This window comes from Phoxinus phoxinus, assembly GCF_949152265.1.
Source record: "Phoxinus phoxinus genome assembly, chromosome: 24".
Taxonomy (NCBI): domain Eukaryota; kingdom Metazoa; phylum Chordata; class Actinopteri; order Cypriniformes; family Leuciscidae; genus Phoxinus; species Phoxinus phoxinus.
In genome coordinates, this window is record NC_136899.1 from 17,733,997 (window position 1) to 17,760,307 (window position 26,311).

A 26,311-nucleotide genomic window follows, 5' to 3' on the forward strand; every position below is an offset into this window, starting at 1 on the left:
TACATTTTTACAACATTAATGTATGTTTGTGAATGTTATTTAATACAAACACTTGATTGTTCATGAACAGTTAAAACTTTTGATTTTAAAAATATAAGATCGGATCAGATCGGATCGAATCGAATCTAATAATGATAATCGATTCAAGATCTTGAGAATTGGAATCGAATCGATTCTTGAAATTTGAATCGATACCCAGCACTACCCAGTACTTAAGCGAGCTCTTAACACATTATAGTCCTTCACATCTATTGCAATCTCAAAATTCTGGTCAGTTGATAATACCTAGAATATCAAAATCAACTGCTGGTAGTAGATCCCTTTCCTATTTAGTACCTAGTTTGTGCATTACTCACCTGTATTTGTGTTAATGGTGTGTAATGTGATACTTTATTGTTAATTGTTATACTTCTATGCAGCGTAAGAGTGAGTATAGAACATGTTTATGTTTATTGTGTTATGTTTATGGATTTAGAGAAGGTAACCGGTGTCAATAATAATGTCTCCAGTGCCATCTTATATGCATAATTGGTTGCACTATGGGATATAATAATTATTTCTGATACATGGTTAAAGGGCACCTATTATGACATTTAAAATGTTCCTAATGTTGTTGTGGGAGTCCCCAACAACAGTTTTACATGCATGCAATGACAAAAAACACTTTTGTTTTCGTATAATATGCATTTATTTTTACCTGATTTGCTCACCGACTCCCAAATGATTCGTTCAACGACTCGTTTTTCCAAACCCCTCCTTTGCGCGACGCTAATCTGCGATTGGTCAGATGACCCAGCAGTGTTTACAGAGATAATACTTATTTTTAACACGGAGTACAATGATGCTTTTATCAATTAAATTGTGTTATAATAATGATTATAGTCCACTGCTTTATAGTTTGTAGTAAAAAACGAAAAATAAGATAAATAATTTAATGTTATGTTAGCGAGCATAGCCCAGAGTTCATATTGTAAAAGCACAATCAGTCTTTGTTTGCATTAGCCCGATGCATAAACATAACGTTTTTACAAAAAAAAAAATGCAGTTACGTTACTACGACGTATTACTCTATTCTTTAGACAACTCCGAAAACAACGACAAACACTTCACATCTCAATACAATTGCCATTGAAGACCTAGAAGCTAAACGGTGCTTACACAACAAACAAAATAATTATTAAGCATGCTACATAAAATATAAAAGCAAAAATTATTAATAACACTTAGAGGTTGTGCTACGGAGGAGGAAGCTGATGCAAATACACTTGGAACTGAACCTTCCTTCAATATCGCGAATCCAAGCTTGATTGCATTTAATTTGGTAAAGCAATCGTCTTCAAAATGGCGCGAACAAAGCACAAGGCTCGGACTATACTTCTGTGGTATAGATATATGAATTGTAGCCACTTAGTCTTTAAATGCTCCTCCTTGGGCAGATGAAAAAAGTTGAGTTTGAGTCGCACTTCAGAACACAGCGTCTCGTCGCCCTGATGTTTTCCAGTTTTCCCTGGCCTTGGAGCGCAATAAGTGGGCGTATCGTATTCAAATAACTTGACAAGTTGACGTCATCTAGTCAGAGAAAAAGCTTCGGTCTTCTAACGATTCATAAAAATTACTCAGAGTCGACTCTTACTTTTGAAAGACAATAACTTTATATACGGTGCACTTTCATATTTCAAACTTTGCAGGATGTTTTTGTTCACTTAGATCTATGTTACACACTACATGAAAGGTAAATTTCAAAATTCCATAATAGGTGCCCTTTAAGAAAACTGACGCTACTAGAGAAAAATAGCGCTCAGTACGGAATGAGTGAGCACTGGTGTACACGCAACGGAGAGTGTTCCCAACATAACATGTCTTTGTTATCTAATTTTTTTAAAGAAATAAATGTTGCATCAAGGACAAGCACTGCCTCATTTTTAAAAAGTGTAACACCTGAATCATAATCATACACTGTTGGTTCGTTGGCCAGACTGAGCCTGGTTTCTCCCAAGGTTTTTTTCTCCATTCTGCCACCTGATGGAGTTTTGGTCCCTTGCCACTGTTGCCTTTTTTGCCTTTCTCATATTTGTTGCCATTGGATTTTGGCTTGTTTAATTGGGGACATTAAATGTACATTTAACATTTAAATAAACATATAATTTAATATTCAACAATAATATTGATCTGCCTGCATTGACACCATTATATGAGAACTGAACTGAGCGGGACGATGGCATCACGTTTTTTTCTCCAGAGCGGCTATACATATAAATGAACTAAATGAATAGCTTTTTTACAACAAAAATTAAACATCACTGAACTTACTTAAGCTGGACTGTGATGCTATTTTCTTCTGGAAACAAACTTTGTTGCATTATTTTCCTGTTATCGCTGTAAAGCTGATTTGAAACAATCTGTATAGTAAAAAGTGCTATAGAAAAAAAATGTGACTTGACTTGACTACTGTTTGTTTAGGTTTCCAATAACGTGCATTTGGGAACGCAAAAAGTCGGACGCGGTTTGTGTTTCATAGATGCACTGTTATCATTTATATGCATGGAGTACGTCTCTGGTTTATCATGCTGTGAGTTTGGGTTGCTTAACGTTCATCTGGTAACGCAATGTGCCATTTCCAAGATTTGTAACGCAACTCATTTTTAAATCTATGCAAACACAGGAGAATACATAAATGTGTTTCTAAATATGTGAACTGTAGTTCATTGTGATTTCAAAATAAAAGTTTAATGTTTTGATGTGCACATGTTCTTTTTTAAGAAATTACAGTGGCTGTTGCATGTCTATCATAAAAAAGTGACCGAAGATTAAGTGGACATTGAATTAAATGTTGTTTGGCCAATATTAAACAAGGATTTGGTCATGCCGTAGTGTAACAACAACAATCACCAGGCCGTTGTCGCCCTTTGCAGGCATTTGTTATACATCCCGTATTATAAGTTATGTTTATATTAGTTTATATAATTTTTTATATGGTGTATTTTAACAGTGTTGTTCAATAAAACCCATATGATTACTTGGATACTTTATTTGAACTAATTATTATTGCTTGTTATTATATATTTGAATTTTAAAGCTGTTGTTCACTTGGATCTATCTTTATTACCAATTTTTTTTATCCAATTACTAGATTTATCGATGGAATAATCGGTAGAATACCCGATTACTAAAATAATCGATTGCTGCATCCCTACTTTTGCTTAAAACAGGATAAAAAATTTGGATTTCATTTGGAGTTTAACTACTGAAGTCCTCTGTTTATTTTTTTATCATACTGCAGATGTCTGTTTAAATCTTACATTTTAATACTTGATTCCAGTGGACTCTAAACATTGCATTTGTTTAATGTGAAAACCCAACTGTTGGGGTTTAATTGAAACAGATTATTTTCCTTTGGAGTTACACTCACAGCTGTAATGAATAGAAGCCCAGAACATGTGGATGTATTAACATTCAGAACATGCTGACTTTCTCAGACTTTTGTTATTATTATTATCTTTTTTATACAAATTTTGTTTACAAATTTTTACTTTTGTAAAATTTTACTCTTTTAGTTTTACATTTTGTCAATTGTTTGTCTACTTTTTTTATTGTACACTATGGAATGCTCTTACGTAAAATGTATGATTTTTGGTGGGAAATTAATCGTTTCGATTAATCGATACAAAATATTTTGTTAGTGGCAGCCAGCTCTATTTCAAAGTTGCTTTTGTACAGAGATAAACACTCTGAAAGCTGAAGTCAGTTCAGTGTTGTAAAGATCATCAATATTATTAAATTAGTTAATTTCATCTATAAAGCAGTTCTGCAAAACAATTGCGTCATCCAGCTCAGTTCAGTTCTCATACAAGTGTCAGTACAGTCCGAACAATAATATTGTTGAATATTAAGCATCCTCCACTAAGCAAGCCAGAGGCGACAGTGGCAAGGAACCCAAACTCCATCAGGTGGCAGTACTGAGAAAAAAACCTTGGGGGAAACCAGGCTCAATCAGGGGGCTAGTTCTGGCCAACAAACAATTACATTGCATCCACTGCATTGTTGCCAATCACAGATGTCGTTTGAGGACATGAATGTAATGGCCAATGTTAAAGTTAGTACAAATCCCCTCAATACCACTAAACAGAAGTGTGAGCTTGCACACTTGCACTAATCTTTTCATAACAACCAAAGAATAAACATGATGTAAATAAGAGTTTCATTGTGCAGTGTAGACAGATTTTTTAAATATAACCGACAATGAGCCCATGGTAAACTGAAGTGATTGACAGCTTCAGTGATTATCGAGGGAGCAGTCTTTGCTCGATTTCTGTAAATAACGCATTTATAAAAGTTTTATTTTACTGATTCATGAGATGTATAGGAATCCAAATACTGAAAAAGTAGGACGAAGAAAAAGTTTGGACACTGCACTGCACTAGTGGGTCGCACAAATAAACATATCCACTCATATCCAATGGGTTGTGCTGCACACAACAAGAAATCTCCACACAGGAAACATCATAGAAAATCAGCAGAGACACGTTATGACAGTTGACAACAGCTGACACACATCAACAGATACTCACTACTGTGCGCAGTCGATGAGCTGATACTCGTTTGAGCGCTCGAAACAGGCCTTCACCCCCTCATCATCCCACAGATGCTTTGCATGCTCAAAAAACTCCTGTAAAAAATAGAAACAAAACACAATATTGAGTTAGCATCTATTTATTTGACACATTAATTAACAAAAAATAAAAGTAGGGGAAAAACGTTGACTGCTTTAAAAAACAAAAACAAAACTTTTGATAGCAACAAACAAATAAACATACAAAAACATTTCAGCACAAAATTCTGTGATCAACAAACCACAATTAAGTAAAGTTAATAGTTAGGGAAAGTTAAGCATTTCTTTGGCCAATCTGCAAAAAAATTTCTTACCAATAGCTTTTTTTACCATGTGTTCCTATAGGTGTCTAGTAACACCTCCCAATTTATCCACGGCCAAATCCTCGGGGAAACGCCTGGAGAGGCCATCAAAGTTGGGGTGCCCAGAGGGCCTGGGTACCCAAAAAAAAAAAAAAAAATTTTTTTTTTTTTTACCAATATTAGCTTTTGAGATGTCTAACTATGGGTTTTTAGGGGTGCTGAATCTATCCCAGCCATTAGTTTTGAGTAAAAATGACTCCAAATCCATACAAAATCCATAAAAATGTTTAAAACAATTACAAAACAAAACTTCCTAAATCAGTTTAAAATTTACCAAACCTCATCCAACTCCCCTGCATCTCCCTCACTCCTGTTATCATCTGGCTGGTTGATGTTCTGGCAAGAGTTACCACAAACAGAAATACACTTGACTCCTTGCTGCACCTGAGAGTGTCACAGTCCTCTGCACAGTTGCAGCTGACAAACTTCAGAAGGTGGTCCGGTGCAATGGGACCACCTCTGTTGTAGGGACTGGTGCATAACCTTGTTCTCCTTGTTTCCAACCATACTCAAGGACATCCAGTTATGGACTTTGTCAAGTCAAGTCACCTTTATTTATATAACGCTTTTTACAATACAGATTGTATCAAAGCAGCTTCACAGTGATAATATGAAAATAATACAACAAAGCTTGCTTCTAGAAGAACATTGCGTCATCGTCCACCTTAAGTAAGGTAGATCAATAATATTGTTAAATATTAAATGTCCCCAACTAAGCAAGCCAACAGCCAAGGCAACAGTGGCAAATAACCAAAACTCCATCAGTGACAGAATGGAGAAAAAAGCCTTGGGAGATCCCAGGCTCAGTCGGGGGCCAGTTCTCCTCTGGCCAATCAGTGAACAGTGTATGATTATGATTCAGGCAGCATTACAGGTCAGTTATGACACAAACTAGTGAGCAAAGTCAGATTGGATCAGAACATTTATCCAGTTCCATCTGGTTGGAGGTCGGAGTCATCACGTCGGTATGTAGACGGGTTTCTTGAGGATCAGTGCTGATGGCTGTCGTGTCAATGAGGCCTTCACAGGGCTGATGAGGGATGCTTTTTTCTATCATCTGATCTGGATACGGCCCGGATCCAGCTGACTTCAGTAAACAGGAGAGAGACTAGTTGACTAGTGGAGCAGACTTTATAGCAGTAGCCTATCTCTGGTCTGGAGATATGCCCGCAGAGAGTGCTGTGCTACAGCTCCTGTAGTCGGAGGCAGTTTCTCAGGCTTGATGCTCCCGGCTGCGGCCCGGACAGTTGAACAGTTCGCAGCCAGCTTTGATGATGTCACTTTTCTTGGCTCTGATGTCATTGAACACATCCATGGCCCCCTCTGCTTTGTCAGTCTTGCAGAGCTTGGTGAGCAAAGTTGGTTTGCTAAACCCAGAAATTGCTGATACGGTATCGCAGCCAGAGAAGCTGTGTAGGAAGATCAGATATGTAACAGAACCTCTCCGGGAGGGCCACCCGGATCTTTCCAACATCGTAAGATGTGTCTTTAGCTGTTGTGAGAAAAAACGGGTGATTTGCCCTATGATGGACCAGCATAACCATAACGTCGGTGTCCTCGGCCCTCACCTCAACAGAGGACTCTATAGCCTCATTTAGTGCTGCACACACGATAGAAGTGTCAGCATCATCAGAGCATTGGTGTACATCCCGAAAGCCAAAAATATTCAGACTTATAAAACCGTGCGTATGCCAGAACCTGCGCAGAATTCACTTTATAAATCCCAGTCAGCGGAAGACTGTGCACACATGCGTCTCCTCCCTGAAATAACCTTACAACGCCTAGTTTTACTATGTATATCCTCATCTGCATATCATTTGCATATGATTATTCATCCACATGTTTAACGGTACAAGACATTAGGAAAATATGAAATACGGATGTGCCGTCACATTACATTAATAAAAAATGATTTAGTAGCCTCTCCTTGTCATGATTCTAGTCAGTGTTCCCGTCTTGTTCCATGTTTAGCAGCTCCCCATTATGTTTAATGTTTATTAGTCTCCCCAGGTGTTTCCTATTAGCCACGCCCTCTTGTTTTCTTGTTTAGCTTGTCTACTTCTGTATTTACGCCCTGTGTCTAGTTTCAATCTTTGTCAGTTCTTAACGTTGTTTGTTCTGGTCAACTCTGTTGAGTCTTGTTCCTGAGTCTATATTTATGTAGTTATAAGTTTATTTAATAATGTAATGCTGCACGTGGATCCTGCTTCCTCCTCTGCTTCAAACTACCGTGACAGAAGAACTGACCATAACATGGATCCAGCAGATTGTCTCTTCCGCCTCCGCCAGGGTAACCGTCCGATGGAGGAATATGTGAAGGAGTTTTGTGAGCTTTGCCATGGGGTGGACTTTAATGATGCTGTCTTAAAGGACATGTTTGGCCATGGACTTAATAAGTTTCTTCATTTCCTCATGCCTGACGATACCCCTCACTACACTCTAGTGCAATATATTGGCTTTGCCCTTTTATTGAGCGGTTCGCCATTTACTGTGGGCTTTGCGGATGAGGAACCCCGCAAGCTCACAGTATCTCCTAAGCCTGAGCCAGTTCATGTCATGCCCTCTTTGGCAACTCCAGTACTCACACCGCTCGCCAGCACGCCAGAGCCTCATCGGATCTGCCCCGTCATGGCCGCCAGTCCAGAGTCTCGTCCCGCCAAGACCACCCTTCCGGAGTCTCGTCCAGCCGTGACCACCCTTCCAGAGTCTCGTCCAGCCGTGACCACCCTTCCGGAGTCTCGTCCAGCCGTGACCACCCTTCCGGAGTCTCGTCGTGCCGAGACCACCTTTCCAGAGCTTCTTCAAGGCATGCCCGCCACGCCTGAGCCCTCGTCTTCGAACAAGATGGCCGTCACCACGCCTGTGTCTTCGGACAAGATGGCCACCTCGACGCCTGTGTCTTCGGGTAAGATGGCCGCCTCTACACCTGTGTCTATGCCTGTTTCTTCAGACAAGATGGCCATCTCCATACCTGTGACTTCGGGTAAGATGGCCGCCTCTACACCTGTGTCTATGCCTGTGTCTTCAGACAAGATGGCCATCTCCACGCCTGTGTCTTCAGACAAGATAGCCGACTCCACGCCTGTGTCTTCAGTCAAGATGGTAAGATGTGTCTTTAGCTGTTGTGAGGAAGACCGGGTGGTTTGCCCTATGATGGACCAGCATAACCATAACGTCTGTGTCCTCAGCCCTCACCTCAACAGAGGACTCTATTGATTCATTTAGTGCTGCACACACGATAGAAGTGTCAGCATCATCAGAGCATTGTTGTACACTGATCCTACTTCTTTGGAAGGTCTCAGGAAGGAGCAGAATGAGCTGGGCCTTGTTGTGCTTGTTGTCAAGGAACTTTTCCCGTGGAACAATGTTTTTTTTTTAAGTCTGAACGAATCTGAATGTCACAGCATGCATTCTTTGTACGTCTCAGGTGGTCATGGTCCTTGCTGGAGCTACCGTATCCGTCAAAGATCACAGTAATCCGTAGGTGCTTCTCTCCATTGATTTTGGAAGCAGATCTGATGACTTGACCTTGTGCTTGGTTTCCATTGTATCCAGAACAGTTTTCAGCTCAGTAAACAGCTCAGATGGAGAAAGACAATGATGTTGTTAACGCCATAGTTGGATGGTTGGAGGAAGTCAACCCCTTCGATTCCATACGGGACAGGAAGACACTGGTATCTTTCTCGACGGGGTACAGCAGCACTCCCGGGGACTCAGTCAATGCTGATCAGGCAGAGGAGGTTGGCAGAGCCATACAGGCCAAGATGGATGGGAAAACTGTTCTGGATACAAAGTAGGATCAGTGTACACCAATGCTCTGATGATGCTGACACTTCTATCGTGTGTGCATCACTAAATGAGGCAATAGAGTCCTCTGTTGAGGTGACATCATCAAAGCTGGCTGCGATCTGTTTAAGCTCATATTCTGCGGAAATCCACCTGAAGATTTGATATCTTCACAAGCGGGCCGCAGCCGGGAGCATCAAGCCTGAGAAACTGCCTCCGACTACAGGAGCTGTTGCACAGCACTCTCTGCAGGCATATTGCCAGCAGCCATATCACCCTGTAGCCCAAGACTGGTTTCCCACTGAAGCTAAGCGGGGCTGAGCCTGGTTAGTACTTGGATGGGAGACCTCCTGAGAAAACCAGGTTGCTGCTGGAAGAGGTGTTAGTGTGGCCAGCAGGGGGCGCTCACCCTGTGGTCTGTGTGGGTCCTAACGCCCCAGTGTAGTGACGGGGACACTATACTGACAAAGAGCGCCGTCCTTCGGATGAGACGTTAAACCGAGGTCCTGACTCTCTGTGGTCATTAAAAATCCCAGGATGTCTTTCGAAAGAGTAGGGGTGTAACCCCGGCATCCTGGCCAAATTTACCTAGTGGCCTCTGTCCATCATGGCCTCCTAATCATCCTCCTATATATATACTAATTGGCTTCATCACTGTCTCCTCTCCCCCAGTAAGCTGGTGTGTGGTGGGCGTTCTGGCGCAATATGGCTGCCGTCGCATCATCCAGGTGGATGCTGCACATTGGTGGTGGTTGAGGAGATTCCCCCCTTCTATGTAAAGCGCTTTGAGTGTCCAGAAAAGTGCTATATAAATGTAATGAATTATTATTATTATTATTATATCTCCAGACCAGAGATAGGCTACTGCTATACAGTCTGCTCCACTAGTCAACTAGTCTCTCTCCTGTTTACTGAAGACAGCTGGATCCGGGCCGTATCCAGATCAGATGATGGACCTGCGCCTGGGCCCATCCACAAAGCATCCCTCATCAGCCCTGTGAAGGCCTCATTGACACGACAGCCATCAGCACTGATCCTCAACAAACCCATCTACATACCGACGTGATGACTCCGACCTCCAACCAGATGGAACTGGATAAATGTTCTGATCCAATCTGACTTTGCTCACTAGTTTGTGTCATAACTGACCTGTAATGCTGCCTGAATCATAATCATACACTGTTCACTGATTGGCCAGAGGAGAACTGGCCCCCGACTGAGCCTGGGATCTCTCAAGGCTTTTTTCTCCATTCTGTCACTGATGGAGTTTTGGTTATTTGCCACTGTTGCCTTGGCTGTTGGCTTGCTTAGTTGGGGACATTTAATATTTAACAATATTATTGATCTACCTTACTTAAGGTGGACGATGACGCAATGTTCTTCTAGAAGCAAGCTTTGTTGTATTATTTTCATATTATCACTGTGAAGCTGCTTTGATACAATCTGTATTGTAAAAAGCGTTATATAAATAAAGGTGACTTGACTTGACAAAGTCCATAACTGGATGTCCTTGAGTATGGTTGGAAACAAGGAGAACAAGGTTATGCACCAGTCCCTACAACAGAGGTGGTCCCATTGCACCGGACCACCTTCTGAAGTTTGTCAGCTGCAACTGTGCAGAGGACTGTGACACTCTCAGGTGCAGCAAGGAGTCAAGTGTATTTCTGTTTGTGGTAACTCTTGCCAGAACATCAACCAGCCAGATGATAACAGGAGTGAGGGAGATGCAGGGGAGTTGGATGAGGTTTGGTAAATTTTAAACTGATTTAGGAAGTTTTGTTTTGTAATTGTTTTAAACATTTTTATGGATTTTGTATGGATTTGGAGTCATTTTTACTCAAAACTAATGGCTGGGATAGATTCAGCACCCCTAAAAACCCATAGTTAGACATCTCAAAAGCTAATATTGGTAAAAAAAAAAATATTTTTTTTTTTTTTTTTTGGGTACTCAGGCCCTCTGGGCACCCCAACTTTGATGGCCTCTCCAGGCGTTTCCCCGAGGATTTGGCCGTGGATAAATTGGGAGGTGTTACTAGACACCTATAGGAACACATGGTAAAAAAAGCTATTGGTAAGAAATTTTTTTGCAGATTGGCCAAAGAAATGCCTAACTTTCCCTAACTATAAGTAGTTGCTGTAAAACTATACATTTGGAAGTTGTCAGGGGCAAAAGACCACTTTACTGTACATTATCATTCTAATTCACCACCTGACTCATGTTGTTGATCTGTAAAACTACGGCATATTCTCATGAACTATGATGCTAATCTCTTTGCTAAAACGTTTAACACAAGCATCGAAATATCGCAAATGTACAAATCCCGATGTCTATATCGCAACAGCTTTGCGACAACTGCATGATTTTAATAGTCTAAAAGATGACAAAAAGTCCAAGTTTTAGGTTGATGCAGACAGCAGAGAGTAGACTGGAAATATAACTGTTATATACATGCAATGCTGATAATTCTTTACATTTAAAAGCAGATAACCGATATATAACCACTCACCATTAAAAGCCATGTCCCAAACTTCAACATAAATCAAACATATGCAATAGCCTAGTATGAACCAGTGTAAGATTCCTTAACTTTTAAAATGTATTTTACACCAACGTTATGGCCGTTTTTTTATTTAAAAAAATGGGACCACTATAAAGTTTCATTTTGTTAGTTAACATGGAACCAACCATTAATGAGAAATACTTCTACAGCATTTATATCTTATTTAATGCATTTATATCAGCATTTATATCTTAGTTAATGTTAATCTCTAGCCTGGGAAAACCCAGACCACTTCCGGCAAATTTAGATTTGCTCTGCAAGTGGGTCTGGCAAAGAGCCCATTGAAACCCATTTCCAATCCGTCGAAATCGCGGCACCAGTCAGAAACGTTGGGGCGGGCTTTACACGATGACGACAGAGCAGAGACGGTGACAGATTTTGTCATAGACAGTATAAACAGATTTTGTACATTACAAAGATGGATGCCGCCGTGGAACATCACAACATCACTCGTTCGAATCAGCTATAGCATCTGTTTCAAGCGATTTAAAATTGTCATTTTCGTTAACACAAACAGAGAATTGCTGAGAGTCTCGAGATGTTTCTCCGTCGCTCTGCATACGTCATGACATTCATCGCTCTGATTGGTTTTAGATCTATCCGACGTCCGTTGGTGACGCCCCTGTGGAAATGAATTGTCTGTGGAGCTTTGCCAGACCCTAACTCAGTTACAACTGAGAGTGGTCTGGGTTTTCCCAGGCTAGTTAATCTCAACATTTTCTAAGACATTTTTAAGATACAAAGTTGTATCTGTTAACATTAATGCAATGTGAACCAGTGTTCATTTCATTTCACAGAAAAACAAAAAAATTTCACAGACGAAAACAAGACTATAACCAAATAAAAAGGGAGGGACGATTGGTGGAAGAGATCCATTCAAAACTGATTTGCGTTTGTGGTAGATGCGGACATTTGAATTGTAACGTGCAGGAGTTGGCATGGCTTGATGCATGTCTCATAAATCATTAAAAAATGTAAACTTCTGGGAGAAAGAGAAGAGCAGACATATAGGTCTAAATAAGTCAAGTCATCTTCATTTATATAGCGCTTTTAATGTAGATTGTTTCAAAGCGGTTTTATAGTGATAAACGGATAATTTAAGGTAACAGAGATTGTTCTGTTCTTTATAGCGGTTCTTGAATAAAGATATTTTCCAGCTAAAGTTAGTTTTGATTTATTAACTTCCGTCGCAACGATCATTAGTTATTAAATTAGAGGCCGCTAAAATGACACCGTTCTCTCTACACAGACTTTAAACGCGAACCTGTAAGAAACGCTGATGGCGCTGTAAGAATGACACAATAAGAGTGATGAAGCGAAAGAGAGCTTTAATTGGTATGTTTTTCTGTGTGCGCACACATACACACACACACACACACACAAACCCGACCCGAAGCGTGCAGCCCTGCACAGACAGCTATACAGCGCTTCGCTTCTGAATGGACAAATACACACAACATTGTCTAAATGTCCGTTTTAGAGAGTATTCACGTAAACACAGTCGGTTAAAGGGGTGGTAAAGTATGATTTCACTTTTCTAACTTTAGTTAACTAACTTTAGTTTAGTTAATGTTTCTGTTTGAGCATAACCAACATCTGCAAAGTTACAACGCTTAAAGTTCAAAGCAAAAGAAGATATTTGCTTTTAAAGAAAAGGACTACAACAAAGGCTGGTATGGACTACACAACATTCCTCACGGGTTAGTGACATCAGCAACCCTAAAATTTACATAAACCCCGCCCCCGGGAACACACAGTCCATGTTGAGAAGAGGAAAAGTTGTTGTATAAGAGTACATTTGTGAGTCAGCTCAAACTTTAGCATCCATGCAATAGAAAGTCACTCTGTGTGCATCTCACAACAGTTCCTACGAGCGATTTATATATTACCATGACAGAATATCCTAATTAAAGATAGTTTACTCCACATCAGCAACAAATTCATCAACTAACCATTCAGAGACGTCCTGTTGCATTCTACATGTTGTCACTTCTTCTTGAGTCTCTCCATCTTTGTCTGACTCCGTTTTAACATTAGAGACAGTTTCTGTCATTTTAGTGTGTCTGCGTGAGGTAATCGCAGCTGCTAACACACACACACACACACACACACACACACACACACACACACACACACACACACACACACACACACACACACACACACACACACACACACACACACAAGCTCTTGAAACCTCGCCCCCTGTAGCAGCTCATTTGCATTTAAAGGGCCAGGCACAAAATGGTGCGTTTTTGCAAACCCTCAAAAATTTACAACTTTAACATGCTATCTAAAAATATCTATGGGGTATTTTGTGCTAAAACTTCACACACACACACTCTGGGGATATCAGAGATTTATTTTACATCTTGTGAAAATGCATTTTATCACCCCTTTAAGTCTTTACAGAACGTACAGTTGTGAGAATATCAAATGTGCATCAGTGCTATTGGATCTGAACACTCGGTGACACTGCGTAATAAACCTAATGCCGTCTGTAAACTAAATATTAATCAAACAACAAAATAAAAAGAGAAAAGCACTGCTCTTTAATCTTCAATCAGGATTAATTATTTTTAATTTATACAAATAAATGTCTGCTTGAAAGAATAAAGAATGATGTATGCAAGTTAAAGACTGCATTCATTGAAGAAGAAAAAACTGCAATTCAAGCAATTCAAAACCATCATGGCAAGTGTCTCATTTGATGTAAATAATCTATTATCTATCGGCTTTAATATATTGGGCTAATTTTCTTATCGGATTGATAACTGTAACTATAACATTAAAAATTATAATTTATCGGACGATATTGTGGAATGCGGTCGATATATCGTGCATCCCTATATTAAATGCCATAAGAGAAGTACTCACGGGCACAGAAAGCCACCTCTCGGACAACGTGTGATCTTGGTCTTAATGAGTATTCAAGTTAAAACAGTTGAGAAAGAAGCACGTGTGTAACAATATAATGGATCCGTGCACCAGCCTAATAAACCTGCTTCCGTCTGTGTGCTTAATGTTAATCAAACAAAGACAGAGAAAATCACTCACTGCTCTTAATGGAATATTTTTCTAGCTTTAATAACAATACTTAATTCATACAGTGTAGACTAAGCAGTGTTTTGTTTACATTTGATTATTCAATTTCTGTTGTTAAATAAACCTAATGTAGGCCTACTTGAAACCCTAAACCCTCTGGTTTTCACTGATGTTAAAATGACACTTACTTTTTATGTAACGCTACAGTAAAACACTGCTGTTCACTTTCAGAAGTAGTACGGATGCTTTCTTCTCTCAAAAAGAATGTGAAATGTGTATGTTGGATATATCATTTTCAGTTTTTAAATATATTTAAATATAATGCAATTTTATCGTATCAATTATTGCATTATTTAACAAGTTATCGCGTATCCCATTTTTCTTTAATATTGTGCATCGGCTGCAATCCCTTATTCACTACTTCTTTTTCTTAATTTTCTCTGATCCACTTGGTCATTTAAACTGCTCTGGAATAAAATAAATGAATAAGACTTGCTTTAGAATAATAATATTAATAATAATAATAAATTATTATTATTGAAAATGTAAAATTGACGGACAAATGATGGACAAATAATGAATATTTATTTTAGGCATATTACAAAACATTGAAAGTTTCTCTGCAGCACCGCAGGAGTGAGTGCAGACGAGGGAGGGGGTTTCTGGGGAGCATACTTGTTTTTTGCACCTTTTCCTCAGAGGATACAGACAGCTATACAATAATTAGGTCCCTGGTGAGGGCCCATCATATAATCATCACAATACAGCAAAACAAATGGATACAGAGAAGCAAAACAAACGCATCACGGCTCATGAACAACGCTACACACTCTCTAAGACATCTCACAAACGTCTGGTTGATATGCCATCAACACCCGAGAAAGAAAATCTGCAACAAAATTACAAAATAGGACTCAAAATCGAGAGCCAAATTCTAGGGAATCATTGCCAATTCTGTTTATTTTTTAATAAAATAATTTATAATAATAAGAAAAAAATAATTTGATTCCCTTTTTTTGCTGCACAATGATAATTTCGGTAACACTTTACAATAAGGTCGTATTAGTTAAAGGGATAGTTCACTTTAAAATTAAAATGCTGTCATCATATACTCACCGTCAAGTTGTTTCAAACCTGTATGAATTTCTTTCTTCTGCTGAACACAAAGGAAGATATTTTGAAAAATGTCAGTAACCAAATAGTTAACTGGTCCCATTAACTTCCATACTAGGAAAAAATATACAATGAAAGTCAATGGGGCCAGTTAACTGTTTGGTTACTGACATTCTTCAAAATATCTTTCCTTTGTGTTCAGCAGAAGAAAGAAATTCATACAGGTTTGAAACAACTTGATGGTGAGTATATGATGACAGAATTTAAATTTTAAAGTGAACTATCCCTTTAATGCATTAACTAACATTGTGCAATACATTTTTTACAGTATTTATTACTTTGCTAATGTTAGTTAAAATTGTTAATAAAAATACAACTACTCATGGTTGGTTGTCAGCTCAGGTCCATTAATTGAACACATTAATTAAAAAATTTGAATTTTGAATATTTGTTGAATAAAAACAACAACTGCACATTCGAATGCAAAAAACATGCTGTGGTGAGCAGGACGAGGTCGAGGGCCGTGAGAGGACGTGAGAGGAGAGAACATCACAACATCTGACCTCGTTACACGTTCATTCGAATTTGTGGCGGGTCAAGAGGTATGTACGCGAGACATGATGATAACGTAACTGAACGTGGTTTGTTTTTGTTAGCTTAAGATCAGAGATAAAGGTCAGAGCTGAACGTTTGTTTTCATCAGCTGAAAACATTGTCAACAAGATCAAGTTGACCGTCTGGTGTTTTTGACAAACAATATGTAGATGTGTAGTGAGTAGAAGTGGATTGTTTCTGAATGGCAGTTTGCTATTTTGTGTTCATGTTGCGCTGTCTCTTGAAGTGTGTTTTCTCAGGTTACTGATGCACTTATGTGTTTTATGCACTATTGTAAGCTAATTGTCCTTGCATGCACATTAACCCTTTATCAGTCACACTAAGAAATAAATATGCAAAAAAAATTTTTTTTATAAAATGGCATTCCTTAGTCCACATTTAGCAACTTTTCAGTGTTTTTTTTTTTAATGACCCAATCAGGAAGCAGATACACACGTCAACCAGCCGGTTGACTTGCCCACTTAGGGTAGTTCTCGACATGAAGTAACTAGTATTAGGCATTCATGGATTTTTTTCTTGTGTGCATCTGAAGTTGAATTTTATTTCATATAAAAACATCACAGACAGTTGTATATGTTAAAAATATAATCAATTTATTTTATAAATAATGTTCTTATTATAACACATACAATAAAAACATTGTAAAGTGCAACAGTAAACAATATAAATCAAGAAATGTAACAAATGTAAATACAAAACTAAATAAATAATAATGACAGCTGTCAACAATAGGATAAATAATTTGTATACTATAAATAAATAAATAATCTCTGGTAGCAATATCTGACAAGTATGGTATAGACAAATTGACAATGTAATAAAATAGAAATATAGCACATATCTTTTGATTTGATAGGTGATACGTAACAAAGAACTGTTTTCTGTTCAAACAATTTCTCATCCTTGAATTATTCTAAATGTGAAATTGATCAAAATACTAAAATGCAACTTGTAAATCTTTTTTTTCATATAAAAATGAATGTAGTAATAATATCAAGTAAGGGTGTGTGTATGCGTAACAGTGCAATAGTGTTAGAGGTAGATCTGGGGGGTCCATAAAATGTACGGCAGTCCATTATGTCTGAAAGAGATGGAACATAATAAACATTACTGTACAGTGTAGGGTCGCAAACTGTGTCTTGAATAATCAGTGCATCAGGTAGCTACATCTATCCATAATAAATGCACAATTGTCATATTGATGAACTGTTCTCCCAACACACAGGCACATTGTGATTTATTTTAATTTGTTAAGAAAAAATTGCACATGCTAATAAATACTCTGTGTACTATGTATGACAAATCGGATAACACACAACCATGAAATGACATAACAAGAGACAGAAAATGTTGAAGTGTGACTGATAAGGTAAGTTTACTGTGCTAAATAAAGCCACAAATATCCAACCATCAATTAAATTAGTCTCATTATCTTATGTTTGTCAGATTATTGAACAGAAAATGTAATGTTTATACCCATCTAGACAGCTGTAGTTGTAGCTATTCAATGCATAACCTAGTGTTAGTCAATAAGCCTCAGCTATGATGGCTATTGCAGAAATAATGAGTAAGACTAATGGTTCATTTCGTAATATGTAAAGAGTAAACAGTATTAAATTTAGAATCTGAAGGTAAAACCACAGGCTGTATAAATAAGGGTACAATACATATAGTCTAGCAAAGAAATAGGCTGTATGATCCTGCAGGATGTATTATACTAAGTCACGATCGCGTTTCTGTGCTAATTTAGCTAGCGTCCAGTTGTTTACCCTAACTGGGCAACTCAACCGAACGAACACGCAACTTTTCTGTGGTAACAGAGAGATACATCTTATCATCACGTTTCTTCCATTCAACAAAAATATAATCATTAGGAAGTCTAGAACATGAAATCCAAGCAAAAAATTCCTTACCTTAAATTTTAGCGTCACTGGCAGCCATTGCTTGAGGAGAGGTCACGACAATACACTTCCGGTTCCGATTCAGCTCGTCTCAGCAGCAAAATATTTTAGTACAACATTGCCACCCAGTGGATATAATTGTCATTACACATTCTATTCAGTGAGAGGAAGAAGAACAAACAGCTAAAAATGGGGTTTGGCGAGTTTTAATGACAGGAATTTGACCGCGAAAAAAGGTCAACCGCACGGTTACAATGCACGTTAAAGGGTTAAGGAAATTATATTTTATTTAGAGTAAAGTAAATTTTCAATAAAAAATGCGATGCTAGATTTGGTTTATATTTGCTTATTGCGCTTGCTTGCGCCCTCTTGTGGGCATAGGAGACAATACAGTACTTGTTTCCCTGTAACATTACGTAATCCATTTAGAATTCGAATATGATTCGAATTTAGCTAATATTTAAGAAAGAAATTCGAATTTAGTTTTTCAGCCATTTTGACAGCCCTAATGTGTAGAAAAAATGCCAAAGAATTTGGCTTAAATGACCTCTGACGATGACGTCTTTGGAATGAGCACGTCAGAGGCTATAAATAGACGTGTGACAGGTGCGCTCATCAGGTTCCTTTATCTTCAGAACCGCATTGTCCGTTTGTGCACTCAAATCTCTTGCAAACTATCTCTTTGTTAGGAGTTAGCTTTGTCAGGCAGGAAAAAAAGCCTTTTCTCACTGTTCATTCTCTGTAACGAAAAGAAAAGAGTAGAAAAAAAGGAGAGAGAATCATGTCGAGAGACTCAAAGAAATGCGTGCCGCCCTGCTCACAGCCCATTTTGGATGACAATCCGCATGACTTCTGTATAGAATGTCTGGGGGAATCACACGATTTATCAGCCCTCAAGGATGCAGAGTGAGAGCACTGCGAGACACTTCCTATCAAAGTGCTCCGCTCCAGGCTCGCACATGTCAGACAAGAGTGAGCTTGCGCATCCTTGATGACGCATTCACGGGGCTCTGTTCGAAGAGCAGGAGACGGGTCCTTCCGTTTCTCTCCCTCGTTCACCAGATCGTGTGGTCCTTCGAGCCCGCCTCTGAACCGCGCCCTGCCACCAATGGCGGACTGTGTACAGCTCACTCAGGGCGGGTCTACGCCAAAAACTACAGTGTCAGTCAACAGTCGTGGGAGGGGCCTGTGCAAAAGTACGTCACATTGGCCCGAATCTGAGAACGGCTTGTTCTGAGACAGTGCTTATGATTTATGGGGATTTAAAAAAAAAGCGCTGGGTGGATTTTTATCATTATAGGGTGGTTGTGTGTACACACATTTATGTTCAAATGCCATGTAAAAGTGAATTTTGCATAATAGGTGCCCTTTAAGTGGCATGTCTTTGAAAGGTGATGCACTATACATAATGTAGAGCCAGTCCACTGCCAGATTGTTTCAGTGCTGGATGTCCTGCTACTCTCAGAGTATCTGTGGCTTGCCACGCTATGGTCGACAGCGTCTCACCCTGACTATCTTTCCAAGTTCCATTCTCGACCATACATCTGGTCATTCTTGAAGCCTTCTGTTCTCCGCCGTTCGCGACGTCGGAGCAGGAGAAACTCCACTTACTGTGTCCAGTTTGTGCTCTTCAGATTTATGTCCACCATTCTAACCAGTGGCGTAAGTGAGAGCAGCTGTTCATTTGTTATGGGGGGTGTAACCAGGGGGCGGCCACCACAAAACAGACGCATTGGGTGAGGGATGCTATTGCCCTAGCCTATGAAGCTTAGCCTCTACATATTAGGGCTCATTCAACCAGGGGGTTGCATCCTCCAGGGATTTAGCAAGAGACGCCCCCTTGTAGCAAGTATGTGATGCGGCAGGCTGGTCCTCTCCACACACATTTGTCAGATTTTATAGTTTGAATGTTCACGTTACTCCGGGCTCTCACATCCTTGAGTCGACATCCCAAGCTCATGTCTGAGGCCCTTCTCGTGTTTGTGTGCACACACTACACTGGGGTCCAGACACTTCCAGTGCGGCGGAGTTGGTATTCTCATTCCCCATAGTGCATTCACGCAGCATTGAGTGTTGCTTTTGAAAGGGAACGTCTGGGGTTACTTGACAGTAACCCTGTTTCCTGAAAAAGCAGGAATGAGATGCTGCGCTTGCACACTACCATGTCAAAATGCCCATTGTGTGCAGTATTCACATAAATGTCTTGAATAATTGTAAATGTAGCACCGGTATCACACCACTTATTGCGCCACTGGACCAGTTCTAGGCTCTAAGGAGTGGGGAGCAAAAAAAAAAAAAAATTACACCAGAGACCGTTGCTTTTTATACAAAAGGCCGGCAATTTACTGAATGCAAACACACATAGAATACACAGTACACGAACCAAAAATACCCTGCAGGTTCTTAATATGGAGGTAAATATAATAAATGAAAAGAAAATAAGTATTTCACCCTCTTTTTCTTCTTTAGTTCACCTAAGCTATTTTAATCAGGCTAATCTAAGTTAGACCAGTCTTTTTCTAGGTTTCACCTATTTTTAGAATTCCTATTTTTTTTCCTGAGTTAACTCTTTTTCCTTTCTTTCACAGGTAAAATAAAAATACCTTCAATTTACATAATCAAATCAAAGTGGACCACAAGTATTTCAAGCCACATTCAAACATATGAACTCAATATGAAAATGAAAAGTATAACACCTTAAATTCAGGTTCAAGTCCAAATGTGAGTTCAATTATTCAATGAAGTTCAATGAAGAGTTTCAGTTCGATTCAGTCCAAAACGAAAGTTCAATCAGTTTCCAGTTCGATTCAAAAACAATTTCTGATACTCCTACCACTCTGGCAGCGAGTCACCATACGCAGAAGATTTCCTCACTGATGCGATGGAGAAGATGAATTGAAAGTCTGGGTCTGGCTCGCCATCTTGAATCCCGTCTGTGCACGTGCGCACCCGCACACTGCAGACCAATCCTCGCTCCGACCGAGCTTCAAACCAAGCAAAAAAACCTGACCAAAACCGGTGTGGCTTAGTTCTCATAAAATCCCTGTCAGTTCCCGACCAGGCAAGTTATGTTTTTTAACTGCAAAATCAACTTTTTCACTCTTTTCTCCACTTATTAATCACAGCTCGTTCTCTCCGATTTCTCCTCTGCTCTCTCCTGCAGCGTCACTCAGGTGCTGCGTCTAGCGTCACTAGTCCCTTAAAGGGGCAGTGACATTTATTTTCTGTCAGCATACTTTTTATCTTAAGCATTAAATTGTTGTTTTAACATTTTTAATGAACTCCTATGAATAAACTTACATTAAATTAATCACTTAACTCTCAAACTTGTTTATGCAGCTTTTAAACTATTTATTCTTATTTATGTCATATTTTAACATGGGTTACATAAACAGTTCATTCACAGTTTTAAAGTGACATCAGCCTAATAAACCTGCTGACGTCTTTAATCAAACAGCAATAAACAAAGAGGAAAATCACAAACTACACTTGACTGAACAAATTTTGTACCTTTAATAACATTTCATAAATACTTATTTCAGATAGAATATGTGGGGTTTTATTTTTTACATTTGATTATTAAATTTCTGTAGGGTATTACCTAAAAAGTTTATTTAACCTGTATCTTTGTCCTATTGTTAATATTATTTGCTTCATTGTTTTTATTTTTAATGAATAAAATAACAAAAATAACTATATTGTAGGGCTGTAACGATTAATCGCGATTAATCGAAATCCAAAATAAAAGTTTGTTTACACATAATATATGTGTGTGTATTGTGTATAATTATTTTGTATATATAAATACACACACATGCATGTATATATTTAATAAAAATGTGTTATTTATATATAAAATAGTTATATGTATATATAATATAAATCATATAAAAATATATATGCAGTATATAAATGCAAATATTTCTCAAATATATACATGCATGTGTGTGTATTTATATATACAAAATAATTATACACAATACACACACATATATTATGTAAACACAAACTTTTATTTTGGATTTCGATTAATCGCGATTAATCGCTACAGCCCTACTATATTGTCATATATATATATATATATATATATATATATATGTGTGTATGTGTCACAGTTGTGTTCCGTTTAGTTTGTTTTCATTGGACTTTCATTGGAATACCTGTCATCATGTCACGTGTCATTACCATTATTAGTTAATCTGTCTCACCTGTTACCTCGTTAGTCTTGTCAGCTGTGTCTCGTTTCCCTGATCTGTTTCCCCATGTATTTAAGCCCTGTGTTTTGCCTTGATCATTGTCTGTTTAGTGTGTGTGTATATTCCGCCTGTCTGTGGCCCCGTTTACACGTACATGGTTATTTTGAAAAACGGAGACATTTCCCTTCGGTTGTGCTCCACGTTTACACGCAAACGGAGAATTCTCCTCTGAAAACGATTCTTTCTAAAAACTCTGGCCAGAGTGGAGATTTTGGAAAACTCCGTTTGCATGTAAACTGAGAAAAACAGAGTTTTAGGCAGTCGATGTCACAGTATGCGACAGAACTTGCACTGCGTCAAAAGTGCGACCTATATTTTCGGGATTCTGATTGGCTAACGTGGGCTTGAGCTTCTCGTTACACTGCCACCTATAGGTTTGGCATGCTCTTGACGGCATATACACGGGTTTGGAGAGGGTGAAATGTCCGTTTATGAAAATAACCGGCCACGTGTAAACGTAGCCTGTACCTATTGGTGATTTATTATAAAAGTGTGCATTGGAGCTTTGGATTGCCTCTACGTCGTCTTCTGCACCACAACGTGACAGAGACGATGACAATTAGCTGGTGACTGTGACAGTATGTGTGTGTGTGTATATATATATATATATATTGTCAAATAAAATGTCTTGTTGGGAAATAGCATCCCTAGCAGACACACAGAAATCAGTTTATACAAAAGCTTTCTTCACAAAGAAACACAAGGACACAAAACAGACGTGTTTTGTTTGTAACAATAATGTTCTCTTCCTGTTACACAAACTTCTTCACAGTCAGAAAGGATGAGATCCCTTTGGAAAATTCAGTGTGACGAGCTGGTGCACTCAGGGAGAGCGAACAAGAGAAAAACATGAAAACAAATCTTAACGACTATTAGTGGCCTTTCATTTAGCACAGATGTTCTCTACCTGCACCTTCATTAGTCAGAGAGGAAGCCGAAAGAGTCATTAGAAGGGAGTTAAGCGGGGTGCTCGCGACCCTCAAGAGAGCATGCTAATGACAGCCTGAGCTCACTAGAGCCTCCCAGACACCCAGCGCTACTGTCACCACTGAGCGTAAAATACACACCCTGGGACTCACACATACACACACCTGTACAGTGTGAAACACAGGCTTGTCTGGTTGCACACAAATGCTGTGCACAATATCATAGACAACAAACACACAAACAGGTGAATATGATGATAAAACAAATGACAATCTCACAGCATAGTTATGGAACTGAAAACTATTACATTAGAGTGCTTTTCAGCTAATATTCCTTATTTTTAGTGTAAAGTAATTAGTAATAAATAAATTATGTATAAATAAATATATATAAATACATTGGTGCTTGAAAGTTTGTGAACCCCTTGCAGAATCTGTGAAAATGTGAATAATTTTAACAAAATAAGAGGTATTATACAAAATGCATGTTTTTTTTTTGGTACTGTCCTGAATAAGGTATATTACATAAAAGATGTTTACATATAGCCCACAAGACAAAAAAAATAGCTGCATTTATAAAAAAAGATCCCATTCAAAAGTTCATGAACCCTTGATTCTTAATACTGTGCATCGTTACCTGGGTGATCCACGGCTGTTTTTTTGTTTTGTGATGGTTGTTCTTGAGTCTCTTGGTTGTCCTGAGCAGTTAAACTCAAACACCACTATTAAAAAGGTTTAAACATTCACTGATGCTCCAGAAAGAGAAACGATGCATTCTAGGGGGGTGAAAACTTTTTGAATTTAAGGTAAATTGTACTTAATTTGTCTTCCAGGAAACATGTAAGTATCTTCTGTTGCTTCCGAAGGGCAGTACTAATGCTGCAAGATTAATCATATCACAATCGTGATGTCAAGCCTATGCGATTATATGATGCAAAATGCTGTGATTTTATTAAATAAATTTGTGTCCTATTTAACGCAATTAACGCAGCATCTGTTTATTTTTGTCATCCTTTGGCTAGTTACATTATATGACCCCGTTCTTATTCATGCAAATGCTTTAAAACCATTCATGTGCGACAAGATAAGATTGTGCTGCCTGTGAATGTCCTATGTGACACACACACAACGCACAGAAAGACGCACACCAGTATCGTGCACACAGACAGCGCGCCAGAATACAGTTCTCTTTCGAGCTTGAACTTACTATAACACACAATTATGACAAAATGTCCGTCTTGTCCAGTATCATTATAACATTATAACATTTAGTTGTTGTTGAGAAATACACATTTCAGCATTATCACTAATCTGTGTGTGCATTTTACTTGAAAACCAAGCAAGTTGACTCATGAAACCATGTGTTTAATATATAGCATATCGCAATCGCAATTTTGACCTCAATAATCACAATATGACATTTTTCCCAAATCGTTCAGCCCTAGGCAGTACTAAACTTCATCCTGTTCAAAAGTTAAAGGCTCTTAATGCTTCGTGTTTCCTTCTGATGAATGTTTTTAATAGTTGTGTTTGAGTACCTCAATTGTCCTCAGTGTGAAAAGATGGATCTGAAAATCAGCTGGAAAGTGTTCAAATATGCAAAAGATGCTGGAACTTAAGAATTTCCGGGACCTGGAGGATTTTTCTGAAGAACGTTGGGTAGTTTAACTGCTCAGGACAAACAAGGGACTCAAGAACAACCATCACAAAGCAAAACGACACAGTATTAAGAATCGTGGGTTCATGATTAGTATTAAAAAAGTGTTAAATAAAACCGTTCAGTTGTTATAGTTGTAAAAAACAAAAATAAAACAAGAAATAAATATCGGTTCTATATCGGGCAGACGGGCACATAAACATGCAAATAATTGGTATCGTATTGGTTATAACATACACATATTTTGTTTGTATGTAGATATACACACAAAACTAAAAACAACTAGCCTAATTCAAGGTGTCTACAGATACAAGTTAAATGTAAGACTTTACAACTTTTTAAAGCCACCTTGTATGAAATTTAGACCAAACCTGTAATGGAAATACACATTATATTACTGTAGAATATGTGGGGTCGCACCTATTCTTATATTTACGGGTGCAGCATATTACTAAGGATAGGGTCGGGGGGCGGAGACGAGGCAGTTGTTTGAGAGGCTTCGGTGTGAGAATATGTGGGGTCGCACCTATTCTTATATTTACGGGTGCAGCATATTACTAAGGATAGGGTCGGGGGGCGGAGACGAGGCAGTTGTTTGAGAGGCTTCGGTGTGTGACATTAAAAGTTGGTTCGTCATAAAAGCTACCAAACGACTCCTCTGTTTTGTGCACATCTACAATTACATACGCACATGAAATATGTTATGTTTAATGTAAAAAGAAAACTAAATATCATCACTGTCATAAATGCTATTTATTACAGGGAACTTTTCATATCAGCAGATAATATCCTATACAAAAAATACCACAAAAACAAAGCATCACAGAGATGTTTGGTTGTATAAACAGTTTATTCTGAAGAAATATTTTCATCAGTGTTCTATAAGCTTTTACATACTTAAATCTGCATACTTTTGCATATTTTTTACTCCAGGGCGTTCTTTACTTTTATAAAGGCCCATTTTTTTTTTAACCTTATTAAATATAAGTATGTGTCATCTTTCATGTCAAATTCTTACATTTGATAAATGAATTCAATATCCACTATAGGGCTGTTACCAATTCAATTAAATATTGTACACTACAAAATTACAACTGCAATAGATAATGTTATGAGATTAATATTTTGATTTTTTTTATATATATATATATATATTGTGTATATATTTGTGTACACTCATAATGAAAACACGATATGATAGATATGACAGAGGAATATAGGCTTGTTATAAGCCTATATTCCTCTGTCATATCGTGTTTTCATTATGAGTGTACACAAATAAAGGTAGACATTTAACAGTTTTGAATGATGTATAACACTTGCCTGTATGACAAAAATCAAGTTATTTGAGTCTCTTTTGCCCTGATAAGAAAGAAAGCGAGCTGGCACGACCGGTGTGACTGTTCAAGTCTCTGTCTTTAGATCAGTGTGCAAAACCATGAAATGCATGAACCAATATGAAATGCTTCAAAAAAGACCG

The 26,311-nt window shown here is 38.3% G+C and overlaps 1 protein-coding gene across 3 annotated transcripts in view; it reads right to left on the minus strand.

The window, feature by feature from the left end:
• Positions 1–26,311, minus strand: part of gnal (guanine nucleotide binding protein (G protein), alpha activating activity polypeptide, olfactory type) — a 137,296-nt gene that overhangs the window by 74,914 nt on the left and 36,071 nt on the right. For all 3 annotated transcript variants that reach the window (XM_079601065.1, XM_079601064.1, XM_079601066.1), the window contains exon 5: positions 4,569–4,666. In XM_079601065.1, the coding sequence (XP_079457191.1) occupies positions 4,569–4,666 (98 nt within the window). The remainder of the gene's footprint in view (positions 1–4,568; positions 4,667–26,311) is intronic.